General features: G+C 42.0%; 1 protein-coding gene across 2 annotated transcripts in view; it reads right to left on the bottom strand.

The window, feature by feature from the left end:
• Positions 1-391: 391 nt before the first annotated feature.
• Positions 392-18,774, bottom strand: part of LOC311038483 (uncharacterized protein) — an 87,856-nt gene continuing 69,473 nt past the window's right edge. For both annotated transcript variants that reach the window (XM_084048038.1, XM_084048039.1), the window contains 4 exons: positions 13,844-13,904; positions 13,048-13,136; positions 10,263-10,472; positions 392-3,994 (listed from right to left, as the gene is read on the bottom strand). In XM_084048038.1, the coding sequence (XP_083904164.1) occupies positions 2,447-3,994; positions 10,263-10,472; positions 13,048-13,136; positions 13,844-13,904 (1,908 nt within the window). In that variant the 3' untranslated portion in view covers positions 392-2,446. The remainder of the gene's footprint in view (positions 3,995-10,262; positions 10,473-13,047; positions 13,137-13,843; positions 13,905-18,774) is intronic.

Here is an 18,774-nt window from a genome sequence, read left to right as displayed (position 1 = left end):
AGTGTGTGTTCAGTAAAATGAGTCTCCATGTCTCTCCAGCTCTTTATTAAACAGACAATGCATTTTCAGTATTCTCTCCTGATTGGCTTAAATGTTGTCACCTACCTGAAAATGTATTATATTATGTTTACTAAAGAGCTGGAGAGACCCCTATGACCGAACAAACACTCTGTAGCAATGATTACTATCATAATATAGTACTATAACTTTTTGAACAAAAACAAATATATACATATATATCACTTACCCTACCTTTAAGAATAACAACCTAAGTAACATTTACAACTTAGCTGTACATTGAGTAAATTGGTTTACTCACCACACCAATTCACATTTACAATCATCAAGGGCAGAATTTAAGAAAAGAAGGCAAGTAGAGTCTTGATAAAGAACAAATATAGGTTTTACTTAAAAATACAAAATAATTGATTACAGGAACTTTTGAAATATCAGCAACAATGTCATTCCTAAATTCTAAAATACTTTGTAGTATACTCTATAATAATCTATATAGAGAATTCCAGGGGTCCAGGATGAAATATATTGCACCCAGGAGAAACTATTGTCTTAGAATTCTGGTTGACAATAGTTGTAATAGAAATCCAACAGTATGTTTTCCTTGAGCATCAAAAAGCTGCCCATCTCTGCAAAGTCCAAGCTTCCATAATAATCTAGAGTCCATTCCATGATTTTTCAATCGTTCTTGAGTTGTTTTTTTTTGACAAATTCTCATAGCGTCTTGTAGAATGTCCAAAAAAACATATTCCAGTAGAGAATCCAAAATGTTCTGACTTCTGTCTTTCCGCTTTCGATTGTTTTAGTGCCCAGGCAAAGAGGACGAGACAGCCAATGAATAGGAAAGGACATTAGATTTGAACAGTTTAATATGATTGTATATTCTACAGGTGTTTAATAAGGGCTATGTGTCCACTGTGCATAAAGGTCTATTGTACATGTTATGTATCTCCAGATGTCAGGATGTAACAGGGAGTAGGTGGTACAGACATCTTCTTATCATGATATAGTATATGCTAGTGATGAGGAAGCCAGAGGGACATGGACCTCTCTCAGAACAGCTCTTGGTATTTGTACCATAACTCCTCTTTTCCAGTAGACTGTGTTGAAGATATGGTCTGGGTTTAGTGCAAACCAGAGTGAAGAGACCAGGTCTAAACAATAGCTGTTCTGTGAACCTCCCTGTGTCAGGGGGAGCAGGGAGTAAAATGGCTTTTTGCAGGCATCCTCTTGCTTCTCATGAGAGAACATATGCATGCGTTGCCCACACAAACAACGCTCAAAACCCCATTGTGTGTGGGGGGTCTTATCTCTTGTTAAGGCCCATAGACCCATGTATTTACATTTTGCTGTAGCTATTTCAACAGCAGGTAATGCAGAAAACTTCTTGACATTGGGCTCCCTACCTATAAATATACTGCTGGTGATTAGTATGTGTTCACACACTCCACTTAACATTGTCCATGACCTTCATCAGGTGTCTGAATAAACACAAGTCAGACACATGATTCCACTTCATGAGATAAAACATTTTAAAGGCATTCGTCAAATATTTGTCCTGAGGTCGTAGTCGAAACATCCTGTGTTTAATCTCTGAAACAGTCAATGTGTGTCCATGCCGTAGCCAGGCACCCTGTTGAAGTGTCCTTGAGCAAGGCATTGCACCTGTCATTGTTCATTTACTTTGAAGTTGCTCTGGATGATCATGTTATAAAAAAGATAACAGTTAAATCCAACTTCAGTGTGTCCAACTCAAGTTCATCAGTACAGTTTTACATCAACCCAAGATGTTTAGAGAGGAATGGGTCAGTTTCACAGAGAAACAATATCATGATTGAACTTGCAGCATTTCCTTTGCTCATCACACAATTTGCCTTTTCATGTTTCACTTGCGCCACACAGGCTTCATCATACTCTTCTTTGATTATAACCCCCTTCTGAAAAAGTACCTGTCATTTTTAATTTACTTTACGTTGCTCTGGATGATCGTGTCATAAAAAAGTATTACAAATTATATATCCTACTATAATTCTAGTAACCTCTGTAGTGGTGGTGAGTACGTGAGTGAAGACACCCGGTTCTCCTCACTGGCTGGACCAATTGCTCTGATTTTGCACACAGCCATTGACCATTACCATCTGAACGCAACTGTGAAGCCCGTTTTTCAATTTCATCAAATCTCAGCTTCTTATTAGCGTTTTTCTGTCAAACACTGTCGCCATGGTTACGGGCCTGCCCAGCTATGGGACGAACTGCCTCCCGGGTTGCCAGATCATGTGCGCATATCCCCCCACGGATGCGCTGCGCCGACGGGTATGGTCTAGTATATATAATAATCCAACTTCAATGTGTCCAACTTGACTTTTTATCTTCAAAAAGATGCAGGACATTGCCTAGATACTGAAGGTACTTTACGTACATCTGTACCGTTTTACAACCCAATTTGTTTAGAGAGGAATGGGTCGATTTCATAGAGAATGAATATCATGGTTGAACTTGCATCAGTTCCTTTGTTCCTCACTGTGTCGATGACAAAACGAGCCTTTTCATGTGTCACGTGCTTCACACGGGCTTCATCATACTCTTCTTGGATTATCACATTCTTCTGGAAAAGTTCATCCAGGACATTGTTGAGGACAGGATGTGAAACGCTGTTGACGAATCTGCTCCGCACGTCAAACAGTCTGTCTTCTGCCAGACGTCTCAGAGTGTGCTGAACTTGTTGTTTTCTTAAAGCAGCAGCTGATAGTTTCACATAACCTTCCCATACACAGACGGAGGAGGTGTTACTGATGCTTAGAAGCAGCCGAACATGGCTAAAACCTTCCTCTAAATGAATGACAAATGTTGGCATGTAATTGTGGTAGGATAATTCATCAACTTCAAATTCTGCCTTATTTGGTAAAACTATGATGGAATCATCTTGAGGGGAAGTGGAGAGGGTGTATTCTTGCTTTGGGATTAGTTTACAGAGAGACCCTTCAATGTAAATCTCTTCTCCATTCATCTCCCTCCTTTCCTTCTTCACTTCTCTAAGTACAACGTTCCGAGGCAGCAGCAACACTTTCAGAATTGAACTGGGACAATCATCACTCGGTGGTGTGTAAAATGATGACACCAATATCCGGACAGGACTGTGCTGGACAGTCTGGACAGGACTGGGCTGGACAGGACTGTGCTGGACAGTCTGGACAGGACTGGGCTGGACATGACTGTGCTGGACAATCTGGACAGGACTGGGCTGGACAGTCTGGACAGGGCTGGGCAGGACAGTCTGGACAGGACTGGGCTGGACAGGACTGGGCCCGTAGAACATCTCTTTGATGATACCAAATGGAGATAATCCAGTTACATCTATGATAATATGAGTTTCTGTGATCACATGGGGTTTGATCAGCTCAAAGCTATCATCATCCATCACATGGACAACAGACAAGGATTTGCTTCCACCCATGGAGAGGATCTCACAATGTGGAAATTGTAACTGACACACAGACCCCTGAGAACCTTTGACGTCAAACAGTGGTCCTGCAGGCCTCTTCATGCCAAGCTGGGATAGAAGCCTTCGGTCCCAGGGGACTGTCCTGTAAGTCACATTTCCCTCTGTCTTCATCTTAAACCCCAGGTTGGTCACATTGCATTGGAACAGTCCTGCTTGGGTGCAGTGGAACCTGTAGCTTTCCTTGTTTTCTACATCAATGATATCAGGTGTAAATATCTGTGTTTTATCCAGTAGTGTAACATCATTTACGCTGTGGGACCATTTTGCTCTGAAACCTGTCTCGTTCTCTAAACATGTAATTTGGCTCAGTGAGGGTAAGCTGTGAGAACGAAGCAGAGAGATGGATTCTTCTATCTTCAAACCACTGAAGCATGAATTTAGATCAGTTTCATCTTGGAGTTCCAGAAAGGTAAGTAGAGAGGACTGTGACTCTGTTACAGGATCTTCTTCCACCTCACCATGCAAAGGAATAGTTCCCTACATAGAATAGAATAGAGAAAGGGAAAATCAAATCAAGGACATTAATTAAACAGAAATTAACCCAAGACTTTTCTACAATGCCAGTTCTTAAAAATGTAATTGTCACGCCTTGCCAACTAACTGTTATTGCGTAATTCCTGACTCTTTGCCAATGTAATAACATGCCTTGCCAGTAACTGCATAACACAACACCACACATGCTTGATGGAGATATGCTATCCTACATACAGTATATTTATATATTGCTTGTTTAGATTGTATCTTCTTTTTACAAACTTGGATTTCAATCTGTTCTTTTCATGTTTTTATTGTGGTGGAGTTAAGGGAAAGTGGATGGCGCTCAGCTACACAAAGCCACACAGATGAGCATTAATAACCTCTCACAGTAGTTTTCACCTTGTTCAGAACATTTATTGGTCAAGCATGTTCCAATCTCGGAACCCATCGGCAAAAAGTTCCTTTGAATTAGCCTCTGGGGCAGTGGTGGAAAAATTACTAAATTATTTACTTAAGTAAAAGTATCAATACTGCATTGTAGAAATACTCTTTTGTAAGTAAAAGTCCGTAATTCAAAATGTACTTGAGTAAAAGTACAAAGTATTGGCATCAACATTTACTTAAGTACTAAAAGTAAAAGTACTCATTATGCAGAATGTCCCATTGCACAAGTTTCCAAATGTATAAAATCCTTTGAAAATAGCCGATCTACAAGCTCACAATGTGTCACATCGCGACATATCGTGAGCTTGTAGATCGGCTATTTTCAAATGGCCAAAATGTATATAGGGATAAAGTGGTTAATGTATGTCTTGCAATAATAATCAAAATCTACAAAGTAACTAGTAACTAAAGTTTTCAAATAAAAGTAGTCGAGGTAAAGTACAATATTGTCCTCAGTGATGTGGTGGAGTAGACGTAAAGGTATTAAAAATTGGAAATACTCCAGTAATGTACTTAGTTACTTTCCACCACTGCTCTGGGGGCACTGCCCAATTCCCTGTGTAGAGACCGGATGTCGGCCCGTTGACTCTCCCTCAGTCTTTGTTTTCATTCCTAATAACAACAACTCTACACGTTGTAGTTGCTAACAGATTCAGTTGCGTAACTCTGAATCTGTCGTGAGAGATTAAGTAAGTTCAAATATGAGCATTGTGCCATTAGCTCAGTGTTCTGACCAGCCTATAGGCTACTTCAGGGTGAAAACAAGGAACAGCTGTCTGCCAGGATGAGGAGAGAAAAGAAAGCTTAGGAACGCAGTCTTGTGTTTACTGTCTCAACACAGTTATTGCGCATTGTCATGTATTGTCCAAGAGGAGTTGGCCCAACAAGCCTTCATGCAACAACTCTGTCCGGACCATATTGGGTAGCATGTTCACCTGTCCTGCCCACAGACAATCCACAATGCCATACAACATGCAGAATGGAGCACTCCCAAGCTATTAGTCCAACAACCGGGCTTCGACTGCTCATGCCAATGAGCTATAAGTACAGTGGCTGTTTTCATTCTCCTCCTGCCAGTCAGAAGAGGTACCAAGGAGACAGAAACAAGACAAACACCCCTGGTCTGTCTGCTATGGATGTAGAGAACAGAAGCACATAGAGTGGACCTGCTCAGCCACAAAGCCCCTGAGCAATGCTGCTTTGTCACTGTTAAACTACAGAAGGATCTGCTGTCCCGTCTCTCCTCTCCTTCCACTGAACATGGACTCAGCCTGGTCAAGCAAAGGAGCTACTATATGTAACAATATCAATTATAAAATATAGCTGCAAGCAGCAATAAGCGGTTTTGAGGATAGGGCAGACAAGACAGTGAGAGGGTGAGAAAGAGGCAGAAAGACAGACAGGCAGACAGACAGGCAGACAGACAGTGAGAGAGTGAGAGAGAGGCAGACAGACAGACAGACAGACAGGCACACAGTGAGAGAGTGAGAGAGAGGCAGACAGACAGACAGACAGACAGACAGACAGACAGACAGACAGACAGACAGACAGTGACAGAGTGAGAGAGAGAGAGAGGCATGTCTTGCAGTACTGACTGAGCCATTGGATAGTTACTGTAGGTGTTATAATTATAATTACATAATTACAATAATTACATCCACAAAGTAACAAGTAACTAAAGCTGTCATCTGCTGTAATTGTAGTAGAGTAGAGTAGTAAAGTAAAAGTGCCTAAGAATTGTACTGTGCATGTGACAGGTGTGATTGGTGATGAGTGAGAGGGGTGGATCCAATCCATGGGAATAGGGAGAATTCCACATGATGATCACCTCAACGCATTGTTGGGGACAGGGATCGAACCAGCAACCTATGGATTCACAGGCTGCCTCTCTTCTCATTGAGCTAGAGATATGGCCTCCCTTGATGGTGTCTGTTGATATCTATAGGTTTTTACGTCCGTTATGAACCAAGCCTCTGTTTCGCTAACTACTGTAGTTCACTGGTTCACAAAACATTTACCAATAAAGTTTTTTATTTTTTTCTCCTCGGAATGGAAACTAGTGAAATAGTCGATCTACAAGCTCACAACGTGTTGCTATCTGAAAAGTTGTGAGATTGTAGATCGGCTATTTTCACCAAAAAGTATGTCATACATAAAAAACAACTACTCTCAAAAAAGCATTTCATGTTATTGTTTAAAAATTGCACATATCTGAATTAACAGGGTCATGTTTTGTACAATGCAATTTAAATGTAAACTGTAATGAGTGGGATTTGAACCAGGGACCTTCGGCACATGAGGCTCACACTCTACTGGTCGAGCTATTGAATCCACAGCCTCAGACAGTGAGAAAGGAGAATGCAACAAAACAAAACAAAGGGCGAATGAAGTACTTCATACATTGAAAATAACTACTTTCAAGTATGCATTTCTCGTTATATTTAACAATTGCACATGCATTCATTGATACAGTCATGTTCTGTGCAATGCAATTATAATGAAGTCTGTATGAGGTGGGATTCGAACCGGCAACCCTGTGGTTTCAAGGCAGATGATTAAGCGATCAAGCTATTGGACCAACACACCTGAACCTGTGAAAAAGGGCCTCACATATTTATTTGACACAGTTTCACACAAATTGCTCAGAAATCCTTGGTTTAAATGTTTTTTCAAACTGCTCAAAATTGCAGACAATCTAAGGGCGGAGCTTACTGGTCAAAGTGATAGATATGTACCTCATGAGTCAAGGCACATGTGTAAGCAGGTTTAATGGCTGTCGGCCAAACGAGCCATGACTTTTGCCTGTTTAAAGTTTGCATTTTCAAAAAATTGCTATAGCGCCCCCCTTTCACCAATTGGAGTAAGTTTCAGTGATACCTGGAATGACCCTCTACATTTTTGAAAAAGTTTCAAACAAATGTGAGTCTGCATGTATGTGTTAGGGGCAGATGAATAATTTTCATAAAACTGCAATATTCATTGGCTTATAAAAGCTTAACGTTTTCACTTATGGAAAATCCGCTTGCTTACAGTTTCGTGCAGATTGCTCAAAGATCCCAGAAAGCTATAGATTTTTACTGCTTTTCATATAATTCGAAATGGTGGGAGATCAAAAAGTCAGAGGTCAAAAGTCAGAGTGTGAAAATTGTTAGGCATGAGGAGACGCATGTGTGTATCGAGGTTTCATGGCTGTAGGTCAAACAGGGCATGAGTTGTACCAGTTCAAAGTTGGCATTTTCAATTGAGTGCTACAGCGCCACCCTTTGGCCAATGGTTGTGAGTTTCGGGTCTTCGCCGTTTGGCATAGCCCTCTACCATATTGCCGAGTTTCGTAAAAAGTGACCAGGCGGTTAGGCCAGAACTGCCAAAAACGGCAGAAGAATAAGAAAGCCAAGAGATGCAATAAGGCTTCTAGAGTCTGATAGGCCTCGAAACCTTAATAACGTTCAATTAGTATAATTACACAAAATGTGTTAAAAATTGGTGCTTCTACCTGTTCTAATCTACATGGTTGGTGTGTATAATAATACATGCATTAGTGGTCACGGCTCCTTGACTGTCTCCCGTAAAAAGTCCTGCAACACCCCCACTTCTTCCCTTTGTTATTTCCATATTGGAATGACGTGGGTGTCTTTTGTTAACATCCCTGTATAACAAAATAACAATTGGAGTTGCAAATGACTTGTGTTTGTTTATGGACTAAAGCTAAACTAACCCGGAGACGCGTCATTCTGTCTCAGAATAAACAGAGTTTGTCTCTAAAGAGATTCCTGGGTCCACCCATTCAATACAATTCAGATAAATAGTTACATTGGTTACATACAGTGGGTACGGAAAGTATTCAGACCCCCTTACATTTTTCACTATTTGTCATATTGCAGCCATTTGCAAAAATAATTTAAGTTCATTTTTGTTCCTCATTCATGTACACACAGCACCCCATATTGACAGAAAAACACAGAATTGTAGAACTGTTTGCAGATTTATTAAAAAAGAAAAACTGAAATATCACATGGCCATAAGTATTCAGACCCTTTGCTGTGACACTCCTATATTTAACTCAGATGCTGTCCATTTCTTCTGATCATCCTTGAGATGGTTCTACACCTTCATTGGAATCCAGCTGTGTTTAATTATTTTATTGGACTTGATTGGGAAAGGCACACACCTGTTTATATAAGACGGTACAGCTCACAGTGCATGTCAGAACAAATGAGAATCATGAGATCGAAGGAACTGCCCGAAGAGCTCAGAGACAGAATTGTGGCAAGGCACAGATCTGGCCAAGGTTACAAACGAATTTCCGCTGCACTTAAGGTCCCTAAGAGCACAGTGGCCTCCATAATCATTAAATGGAAGAAGTTTGGGACAACCAGGACTCTTCCTAGAACTGGCCGTCCGGTCAAACTGAGCAATCGGGGGAGAAGAGCCTTGGTGAGAGCCGCCAAGAAGAACCCAAAGATCACTGTGGCTGAGCTCCAGAGATGCAGTGGGGAAATGGGAGAAAGTTCGAGAAAGTCAACCATCACTGCAGCCCTCCACCAGTCGGGGCTTTATGGCAGAGTGGCCCGACGGAAGCCTCTCCTCACTGCAAGACACATGAAAGCCCGCATAGAGTTTGCCAAAAAACACATGAAGGACTCCCAGAGTATGAGAAATAAGATTCTCTGGTCTGATGAGACCAAGATAGAACTTTTTGGCCTTAATTCTAAGCGGTATGTGTGGAGAACACCAGGCACTGCTCATCACCTGCCCAATACAATCCCAACAGTGAAGCATGGTGGTGGCAGCATCATGCTGTGGGGGTGTTTTTCAGCTGCAGGGACAGGACGACTGGTTGCAATTGAAGGAAAGATGAATGCGGTCAAGTACATAGATATCCTGGATGAGAACCTTTTCCAGAGTGTTCAGGACCTCCGACTGGGCCGAAGATTCACCTTCCAACAAGACAATGACCCGAAGCACACAGCTAAAATAACGAAGGAGTGGCTTCGGAATAAATCTGTGACTGTTCTTGACTGGCCCAGCCAGAGCCCTGATTTAAACCCAATTGAGCATCTCTGGAGAGACCTGAAAATGGCTGTCCACCAACGTTCACCATCCAACCTGAGAGAACTGGAGAGGATCTGCAAGGAGGAATGGCAAATGATTCCCAAATCCAGGTGTGAAACACTTGTTGCATCATTCCCAAGAAGACTCATGGCTGTATTAGCTCAAAAAGGTGCTTCTACTCAATACTGAGCAAAGGGTCTGAATAATTTTGATTTAATGAATACTTTAATAGCTCAAAAAGGTGCTTCTATTCAATACTGAGCAAAGGGTCTGAATACTTATGGCCATGTGATATTTCAGTTTTTCTTTTTTAATAAATCTGCAAACAGTTCTACAATTCTGTGTTTTTCTGTCAATATGTGGTGCTGTGTGTACATGAATGAGGAAAAAAAATGAACTTAAATTATTTTTGCAAATGGCTGCAATATGACAAATAGTGAAAAATGTAAGGGGGTCTTGAATACTTTCCGTACCCACTGTATATCTAGACTGAGAGTTGAATGACACAAAGAGCCAGGCCTTTACTGACACTAGAGCTTCTCTATCCTGAAGGGGGCGTCAACAAGTGTCTTTTGGTAGCAGCGGACATCTTTGAGGGGTAAAAACCAGTTTGACTTAACATTGCCCAAAACAAACATGTCTGCGCTACTATTCCACGCCCCCCCCTGTGGTGACGACGCGTTGACACGCTCTATAGAGACTCTGCTTTATGGACCAGATAGTTCACTACATTCATTTGAGTTGAGAACCTCTGGGTTAATAATGATCTCACCTTTGGTTTATCCTCCATCTTCACATCAGGTTGACCTTCGACCTTCTTGCTCTCTCCCTGTGCTCCCCCCTCCTCATCCTCCTCATCCTCCCTCTGGGAGGTCATGGAGCTTCCTGTCTGGACATGCTGGGAGCTGAGGTCTGTACTGCTGCTGACTGATGCTGGAGTGTAAGTCTGTCCTTCTGTCACCATAGAAGAACTCTGAGACAGCTGTGATGGATGGATGGATGGATGGATGGATGGATGGATGGATGGATGGATGGATGGAAAGAGGTAGTTATTTTAGTTAACTGAAATACAAACAAGGGTTTACACAAATTCATAACTAACTGAAACTGTGTATTTAAAAACAAAAAAAAATAGTTTTAGTAAATTAAAAGTACTGAAATTTGGAAATACAGTACTCAAAATTGTACTTAACACATTGACTACCTAGATCAAGTTACCTCAAAATTAGCTTTTCATCACTTGCCTGCCAAGATATATATATTTTTTTTTAACTTTTCTTTTTTTTTTTTGACCCAAAGACCAAGGAGATATGAATTTTCGAAGATCTTTACTCTCATCCACTTCCTTGTTAACTTAAAACTTTAAAATTTAAATTTTGTATCTCGGCTCCTGAGTACTTTTTTTTTTTTCATTGAAAAATCTCTGGCATGAATAACAACAGGCAGTGAAAATTATTCAGGCAGTCAATGTGTTAAGTACAGAACTTGAGTAAATGTACTTTGTTACTTTACACCAGTGCAAAGCAGAACATTTGGTGTTTTGAAGAATGGACTACCTCTCTTTTTCTAAGACTAGAAGTTCGGGCCTAGCGTGACGTAGCGTCCACCTCGCATCGCAGATCCACCTCACAGCTACACTGCACCAGTGATCCAATTGATATGGCCATATATGGAGATCTCTATCTGTCCTTCCTTGTCCATTTTATATGGAGATCTCTGTATCTGTCAGTCCATGTCCCTTTCATGTGCTTCATTCCATGATGACACATTGAAGTTAGACAACACACTCCATAGTTGGAAGTTGCTGCTTTGGGAATTCCTTAGTATTATGGTTATTATGGTTATGGTTGAGTCATGGTGACATGAGTGTGATGGCGTGGTCCAACCGCCCGCCTGTCCTCCCTCAACTCATTCAGTGCCAAGCTTATTTATGGAAGTTTGGCTCTGAGTCCAGTGCCACAACCAAAATTCATTGTAAAAAAAAAGTGCTCAGGAGCCGAGATACAGCCTTTTTTAGTAAGAAGTTAAACAAAGAGTGAATGGAAAAGCAAATCTTCAAATCATCATATCTTGGGTTCTGATGTTTTTCCAAAAAAGAAAAATGAAAAAAAAAAAATCATGACGTCTTAGACGTCATGTGGCGCTCGGGGCGTCTGGCCACGTGACGTCTTAGACGTCATGTGGCACTGAATGAGTTAAGCCAATTACACATGGGGGGATATGCGCACATGATCCGGCAACCCGGGAGCCATTCATCCCATAGTTCGCGGGGCCATCCCACAGCTGGGCAGCCTTAACCATGGCGACATTCTTTTACATAAAAACGCTAATAAACAGCTGACAGTTGGGGGAATCGAAAAACGGGCTTTGCAGTTCCGTGCGCATGGTAGTGGGCAATGTTGGTGTGCAAATGCCGATCATTTGCTCCAGCCACTAAGGAGAAACGGGCAGAAGAGTTTTTGGCCTCACCATCACAGAGGTTTGTAGAATTATAGGAGGATTATTATCATGAGTAACTTTGAACAATAATTAGAAAAACGGCCAGGGAACACCCGTTTGGGCATATACCTTGCGCAGCACATCTCCTCCAACGAGCCATCACAGTGTCTCTACAGCACAGCCCATTTGATAACGCATTGGCAAAATGCAGAAAGGTAGTAGTGGGACATTTCAAGCACAGCCCACCAAATGCAGCAGAGCTTGAGCAGCAGCAAATTGCACTTGTAAAAAATAAAGAGTTGCTGTCACAGGACGTGTCAACTAGATGGAACAGCATCCTGGAGATGATCAGGCCTGTTCTGAGAAATCAAGAACCACTGAGAGCTGCCCTGGCCCAACATACAACCAAGGTCACTATGCCAACAACAGCTGAGCTGGATAAACTGGTGACTTATTACTACTCTCATTTATAGTGTGTGTGTGTGTGTGTGTGTGTGTGTGTGTGTGTGTGTGTGTGTGTGTGTGTGTGTGTGTGTGTGTGTGTGTGTGTGTGTGTGTGTGTGTGTGTGTGTGTGTGTGTGTGTGCGGGATTCAGAATAGTTAGTTAGTTTATTTGTTTGTTTCGGTCATGGTTTAGAAAACAAACAGTTGAGCATACAGAATATTTTCAACAAGATCATTTGCCCGAAAAGGTTTGGGCTCATTGTAGAAAAGAATATGACGTCAATTTGGCCTGATGATTCATTAACATTGTACTGCAAGCACCCCATATGAACCACCTTACACTGTAGTACTGCATGTACAGTATGTGTAACAGGTTGAAGAAATACATTGCTGGTGAAATTCCTGCTGTGCGCACACTTGTGCTGAGCCAGCTTGTGTGGGTGCATGTCTTTAAGCTGCGCATGTTTTGCACTGTCTCCTGTTTGTGTTTAGTTAGTGTAACTGGTTGCATCTTTGTGTTGTAATGAGCTGCAGGTGTTGTTGGCGTACTCATATGGACATACATACAGACTAACACACTCGGTCACTTGAAAGAGTGGTTGGCACCACTCAAAAATAAACTCAAATCAATAGCAAAAATAAAAACTAATGAAAAAAAGCATAATTATAATAACCTTGTCACCAGGAGGAAGGGGATGTGTTGATGTCTGATCCATGGACTTCATCTCCATCTGACCATCATACTTGGATGTGGCCCCTCCCCCTCCAGTATAAAGTAAGAGTTAAATGGACACAGTGTGAACATGTTAGTTTAACCACATCAACCCTAGACTCACTATTCTGGACAGCTCATAATAGATGAACATTCTGTGTAAATATGTGAACATCACAGAGAGGGAGGGAGAGAGAGAGAGAGAGAGAGAGAGAGAGAGAGAGAGAGAGAGAGAGAGAGAGAGAGAGAGAGAGAGAGAGAGAGAGAGAGAGACCTATAGGGACACAGACAGTGACTGAGTGAGGACCCGACCAGGGCCCGGCCCGTTTTGCTCTGGCAGTTTCTGTGTTTGACCATCGGGCCTAGGGTCGGGCCGGAACTCACAGACCCCATTATATTAATAAAGAAAACATTTTGTATCAGCATGTGCTACAGTAGCTTGAATGGAGGGGGTGTGGCTGGCAGTCTATGGGGCAGAGACCATATCTTAGAAACACTGAAAGCTCTAACTCTCATTGGTCGTGTCATGAGTAAATGAGCCAATGAGCTGCCCCCAATGAGCTGAGGGCACTTACAGCAGGGCTCTATTGTGTGTGTGTGTGTGTGTGTGTGTGTGTGTGTGTGTGTGTGTGTGTGTGTGTGTGTGTGTGTGTGTGTGTGTGTGTGTGTGTGTGTGTGTGTGTGTGTGTGTAAGCACACGCGCACATGCGTGCGTGCGTGCGTGTGTTAGTCAGAGGCTAGAATCGTATCTTACTTACTCTTCAATCTCTTCTCCATCAGCTCAGACCTCTTCTTATCCATCAGTTTATAGTATTCATCCTGTATTTCACACATCAACAGACATGAGTCAAAACTACAGTACATCAAGATGTTAACAGGCTGTTCCTTAACATAGGTTAGAATTAACTTTTACTTCCTGTATTTTCAAAATAAAAGACTATACCTACTGAGGCCCTGATCTGTACAAGTAGTGGTGGACAGTAAATGTACTCAAGTACTGTACTTATAAGTACCATTTTGATATATTTGTTTTTACTTTACTGGAGTATTTCCAATGCTATATAGTTTTACTTCTACTCCACTACATCTCAAATGCAAATATTGTAATTTTACTCCAAAACAATTATTTGCAAATGTTAATTACTAGTTACTTTAAATTTAGATTTAAAGTATTATTACAAAACAAACACAAACTACTTCAGCCCTATGCACCTAATTCGTAGACACGCCCACCGCTTCCGGTAAGCTTCCTTGTCTAACGTAGAGGGTAGGGGGGTGTGGCGTGCCGTATCCGATCGTCAACCGGATCGTCAACCCCACACCGTCTACAATACAGACCTCCCACTGAGCATTTTTCGGGCTATTAGACGTCTAAAATACGTCTAAGGGCTAGGCTAAAATAATAATAATAATAATAAGGTTATAATTGGTATAACAGTGAACGTTTTTTAGACGTCTAGGCTTAGCCTAGACATTGATTAGCTGTTTTTTAAGCGTCTATGTATAGACCGTCTATATTATAGCCGTTGAAATGACGTCTATAATATAGACGTCTATATATAGACGCTTAAAAACAGCTAATCAACGTCGTCTAAAAACTTTCACTGTTAGACCAATTGGCTTTTTTAGACCAAAAAGACTATGGCTCACTGGGCTGGGAGAACAATACGTTGAAATGGCCCGACGTAGTATGCGAGAAAATCCTTAAATACTTCTTGGAGTCGGTTGCGGTGGATGGTGAAGCAATACTCATATAAAGTGCTTACACATGGACACAAATGTTACAATTTACTTTGGGTGGGTATAAGTACTGTATCTTCCGTATTTAAAAGCATTTTAAAGGTTATATGACATTCATTTTCACTTTTTTTATTGTCTTCGCCAGGCCGAAGGCATGGTGGAGAGTATTCGTTCCCGTCCCGCTGTGTGTCCCCCCCCCTAGCCAAGCTAACATTGGTCAAGCTTCACGTGACACGTGACAATATGTTGTCACCAATGCTTTTGATTGGCTAGAGGGACGCATGACAAAATAAAATCCTATAAATAGGTGTGTCACTTCCAAAGACTATTTATGTCTTTGTGAGTGAGGTAATCAATAGCTTAGACTGGATCATTCAGGAACAGTACTTTCCAGTACAAACAGAGATCACAGCTGAGATCACACAATGCAACTAACTGTCATTACGCAAACTGAAACAGAGATCACAGCTGAGATCACACAATGCAACTAACTGTCATTACGCAAACTGAAGAAGCAGGAAATCATCGTCTGAAACCTCATGAAGAAGCAAAGGCGCAACGCCGACAGCAGAAGGCCAAAGCTAAGAAACAGAGACAAAGAGCAATTGAATCCCTAAATGACAAAAAACTAAGACGAGCCACAAATGCTGACAACATGACACAGCAAAGATTGCTACATTCTCTGGAAGAAAAAGTACAAGAGTCTATAAAGAACATCGAAAGGAAAAGATTTGATTGATTGATGTACTTTATTTAGTAAGACATGAGAACAACAGTACATGGAAGTACAAATTCACAATACAAGGTCTACTAAACTGGAAGACTCATAAAAGCACAGAGCTTGTTTCAAATGAGTTCCCCATGCACACAAATCATGATGACATATAAGAGACAGACAGATATACACAACTACTATAGAATGTCATACAATCAGTTTACAGGTTACTGGTATGAAGAGTGAAAAATATGTACAAGAGGAGAAGGAGAGAGGGGGGGGGGTAGGGGGGTAGGTTAGGTTAGGACTTAGACAGGGGCCATTTTCCAATTGCAGCCTCCTGAAGGTGTATCTTTAGGGCTGTTTTGAAAGAGAGTAGGGTTTTACACTCCTTTACTCCTTTTGGTAGGGCGTTCCACATTTTTGATGAATAGCATGAGAACGAGTTACTTCCCTTTGTTGAGCCAAAAAAGGGTTGGACAAGGTTTGTGGAGCTGCCTCTGGTATTGTGATCGTGGACATCATTAACATTTTGGAAGTATTTTGACAAATACAGGGGGATCCCAATGTTGTGATATATCTTGAAGACCAGGCCCATAGCAAGTTGCTGTACTCTGTCCGCAACCCTAAGCCATCCAATCCTATCAAAATGATCAGGGGTTAGATGGGTTTTGAAGTTGAGGCCAAGAAGTAGCCTTACAAGTTTGTTTTGGGATGTTTGGAGCCTTGTTTTTAAGGCCTTGGTGGTGTTGTGATACCATGAAGTACATGCATAATCGTAATGACCTTGTATGAGGGCCACTGCAAGAGTCTTCAGAGTCTTCTTACTGACTTTACGATCAATACTCCGCAAATAGCGTGTTTTTTTGTGGACCGTTTTGATCGTTTTTTCAGCATTTTTGTCACCAGAGAGGTCAGCCTCCAAGATAGAGCCCAGGTAGGTAATTTCGTTTTTTCTTTTGATGATATCATCACCCGCTTTGATCGTGAAGCTCTCTGCCTTTCTGAGGTTAGGAGTGGACCCAAAGAGGATGCATTCCGTTTTGCCCAGGTGTAATGAGAGCTTGTTGTCGGAGAGCCAGATGCAGATCTTGTTGAGTTCAGAGCTGAGAGTTTTCTCAACCTGCAGCCTGTCCCTGTCCGAGACTAGCAGGGCCGAGTCATCTGCGAACAGGAACAGGTTGCAGTCGCAGGCTGACGACATGTCATTCACATACATCAGGAACAGTAAGGGTCCTAGTATACTTCCTTGGGGAACACCACAAGTCACTGGGAGGGGGGGGGACTGGGTGCCGTTTACTTCCACCACTTGCTCCCTCCCTTCCAGGTAGGATCTCATCCAGTTCACTGACGTGTCATCAAAACCTATTGCTCTGAGCTTATTGATCATAATCGGGTGATTAACGGTGTCAAAAGCCTTCTGGAGGTCCAGCATGACCATGCCGCAATATTTGCCCTTTTCAATCTCTTGTTTGATAGAGTCGTTCAAATAGAGAAGGCATGTGTCAGTGGAGTGGTTTGTTCTGAAGCCAGATTGGAATTTGTAGATTAGATTTTTCTCGGCAAGATACTTGTCGACCTGTTCATAGACTATTTTTTCCATGACTTTCGAGATGGAGCTTAGAATAGAAATAGGGCGGTAGTTGCCAGGGTCTAATTGGTTTCCTTTTTTGAACAGAGGGGTCACCCTTGCTTTTTTGAAGTCGTTGGGGACCTGTCCCTGTGTGGTGGAGAGGTTGAATATGTGGGTAATGATTGGAGCAATGGAGGCGGCTGAGTCTTTTAGAAATTTGGGGGGGATATTGTCGAGGCCTGTGGCTCTGTGTTGATGAAGAGCACTCAATTTTTTAAACACCTCTTCTGTTTTCACAGGGGAGAGTTTAAAGTCATCTTTGCAAACACCCTGTTTTTCGTAAAATGAGACAACATACTCCTCACCATATCTCCCAGAGTGTGGAGGAAGTTTTTCAACCAAATCTGAGGCTACGGTCGTGAAGAATATGTTGAGGATTTTACTCACTTCGTGTTTGGATGAAATGAGAGTGTCATTCACCTTGAGGCTTAAGTTTGAAAGCCTGGTTTTCAATTTTTTGCTGCAGCCTAGGAGGTTCTTGAGTAGCCTCCAAAGCTCTCGTGGTTTTTTTTGATTTTCCTCAATCTTGTCATCGAGGTAGCTTTTTTCTGCTAACAGGAGCATGCTATTTACCTTGTTTCTTAGCTTGTTTTTTTCCTTTTCAAGTTTAGCTACGTGGGATTCGAGACCTTTGTTAAAACATTTGGCTAGTTTGATCCTACTTTTATGAAGCTCAGAACACTTTTTGTCTCTGACTTTCATGGCAGTAAGGATGTCCGAATTCATCCATGGTACCGAGCGGGTTTTGACCCTGATGGTTTTCATGGGAGCCACACTGTCCAAAATTTGAATGAATTTGGTTTTGAAACAAAGCCAGGATTCGTCTACCTGTGTGCTGTTTAGAACGTCGGACCAATTCTGTTCCTCCAGTCTGTGATCTAAGTCCTCACTCTTATAATTTTTGAGGTCTCTGATTGTGACTGTTTTGTGGTAACCGGTCTTAGGTTTACGTTTCTTTCTGGTGCAGAAGATCATGTTGTGATCAGATATGCCACAGGTGGAAACACCACTATTTAGGATTTTTTCCTTGTCCGTTGTTAGAATGAGATCTATGGTAGTTTGAGAGGAAACACACAGCCTTGTGGGCTGAGTGATCAGCTGGTGGAGTGAATGCCGATCACAACACGCCCTGAATGACTTATACAACTGGTCACAGTATTCAATAGATTAAAGACAACTAGACCATACCCGGTCGACGCATCCGTGGGGGGATATGCGCACATGATCTGGCAACCCGGGAGGCAGTTTGTCCCATAGCTGGGCAGCCCCGTAACCATGGCGACAGTGTTTTACACAAAAACGGTAATAAGAAGCTGAGATTTGATTAAATTGAAAAACGGGCTTCACAGTTAAGTTCAGATGGTAATGGTCAATAGCTGTGTGCAATTGGTCCAGCCACTGAGGAGAACCGGGTAGCTTCACCTACCACTACAGACACCTACCACTACAGACAGACAGACAGAGAAAGTGGACCCAAGGCCAAAGTCTCCGCCAGGCCGAAGGCATGGTGGAGAGTACGTTTCCACTTTGTCCGTCCGTGTGTGTGTGTGTCCATCCTGTGAACACCTAACATTGGTCAAGCTTCACGTGACATCACAATA

Source organism: Gymnoscopelus microlampas, assembly GCF_963454915.1.
Source record: "Gymnoscopelus microlampas genome assembly, chromosome: 22".
Lineage (NCBI taxonomy): Eukaryota > Metazoa > Chordata > Actinopteri > Myctophiformes > Myctophidae > Gymnoscopelus > Gymnoscopelus microlampas.
This window is presented reverse-complemented; position numbering and strand designations above follow the sequence as displayed.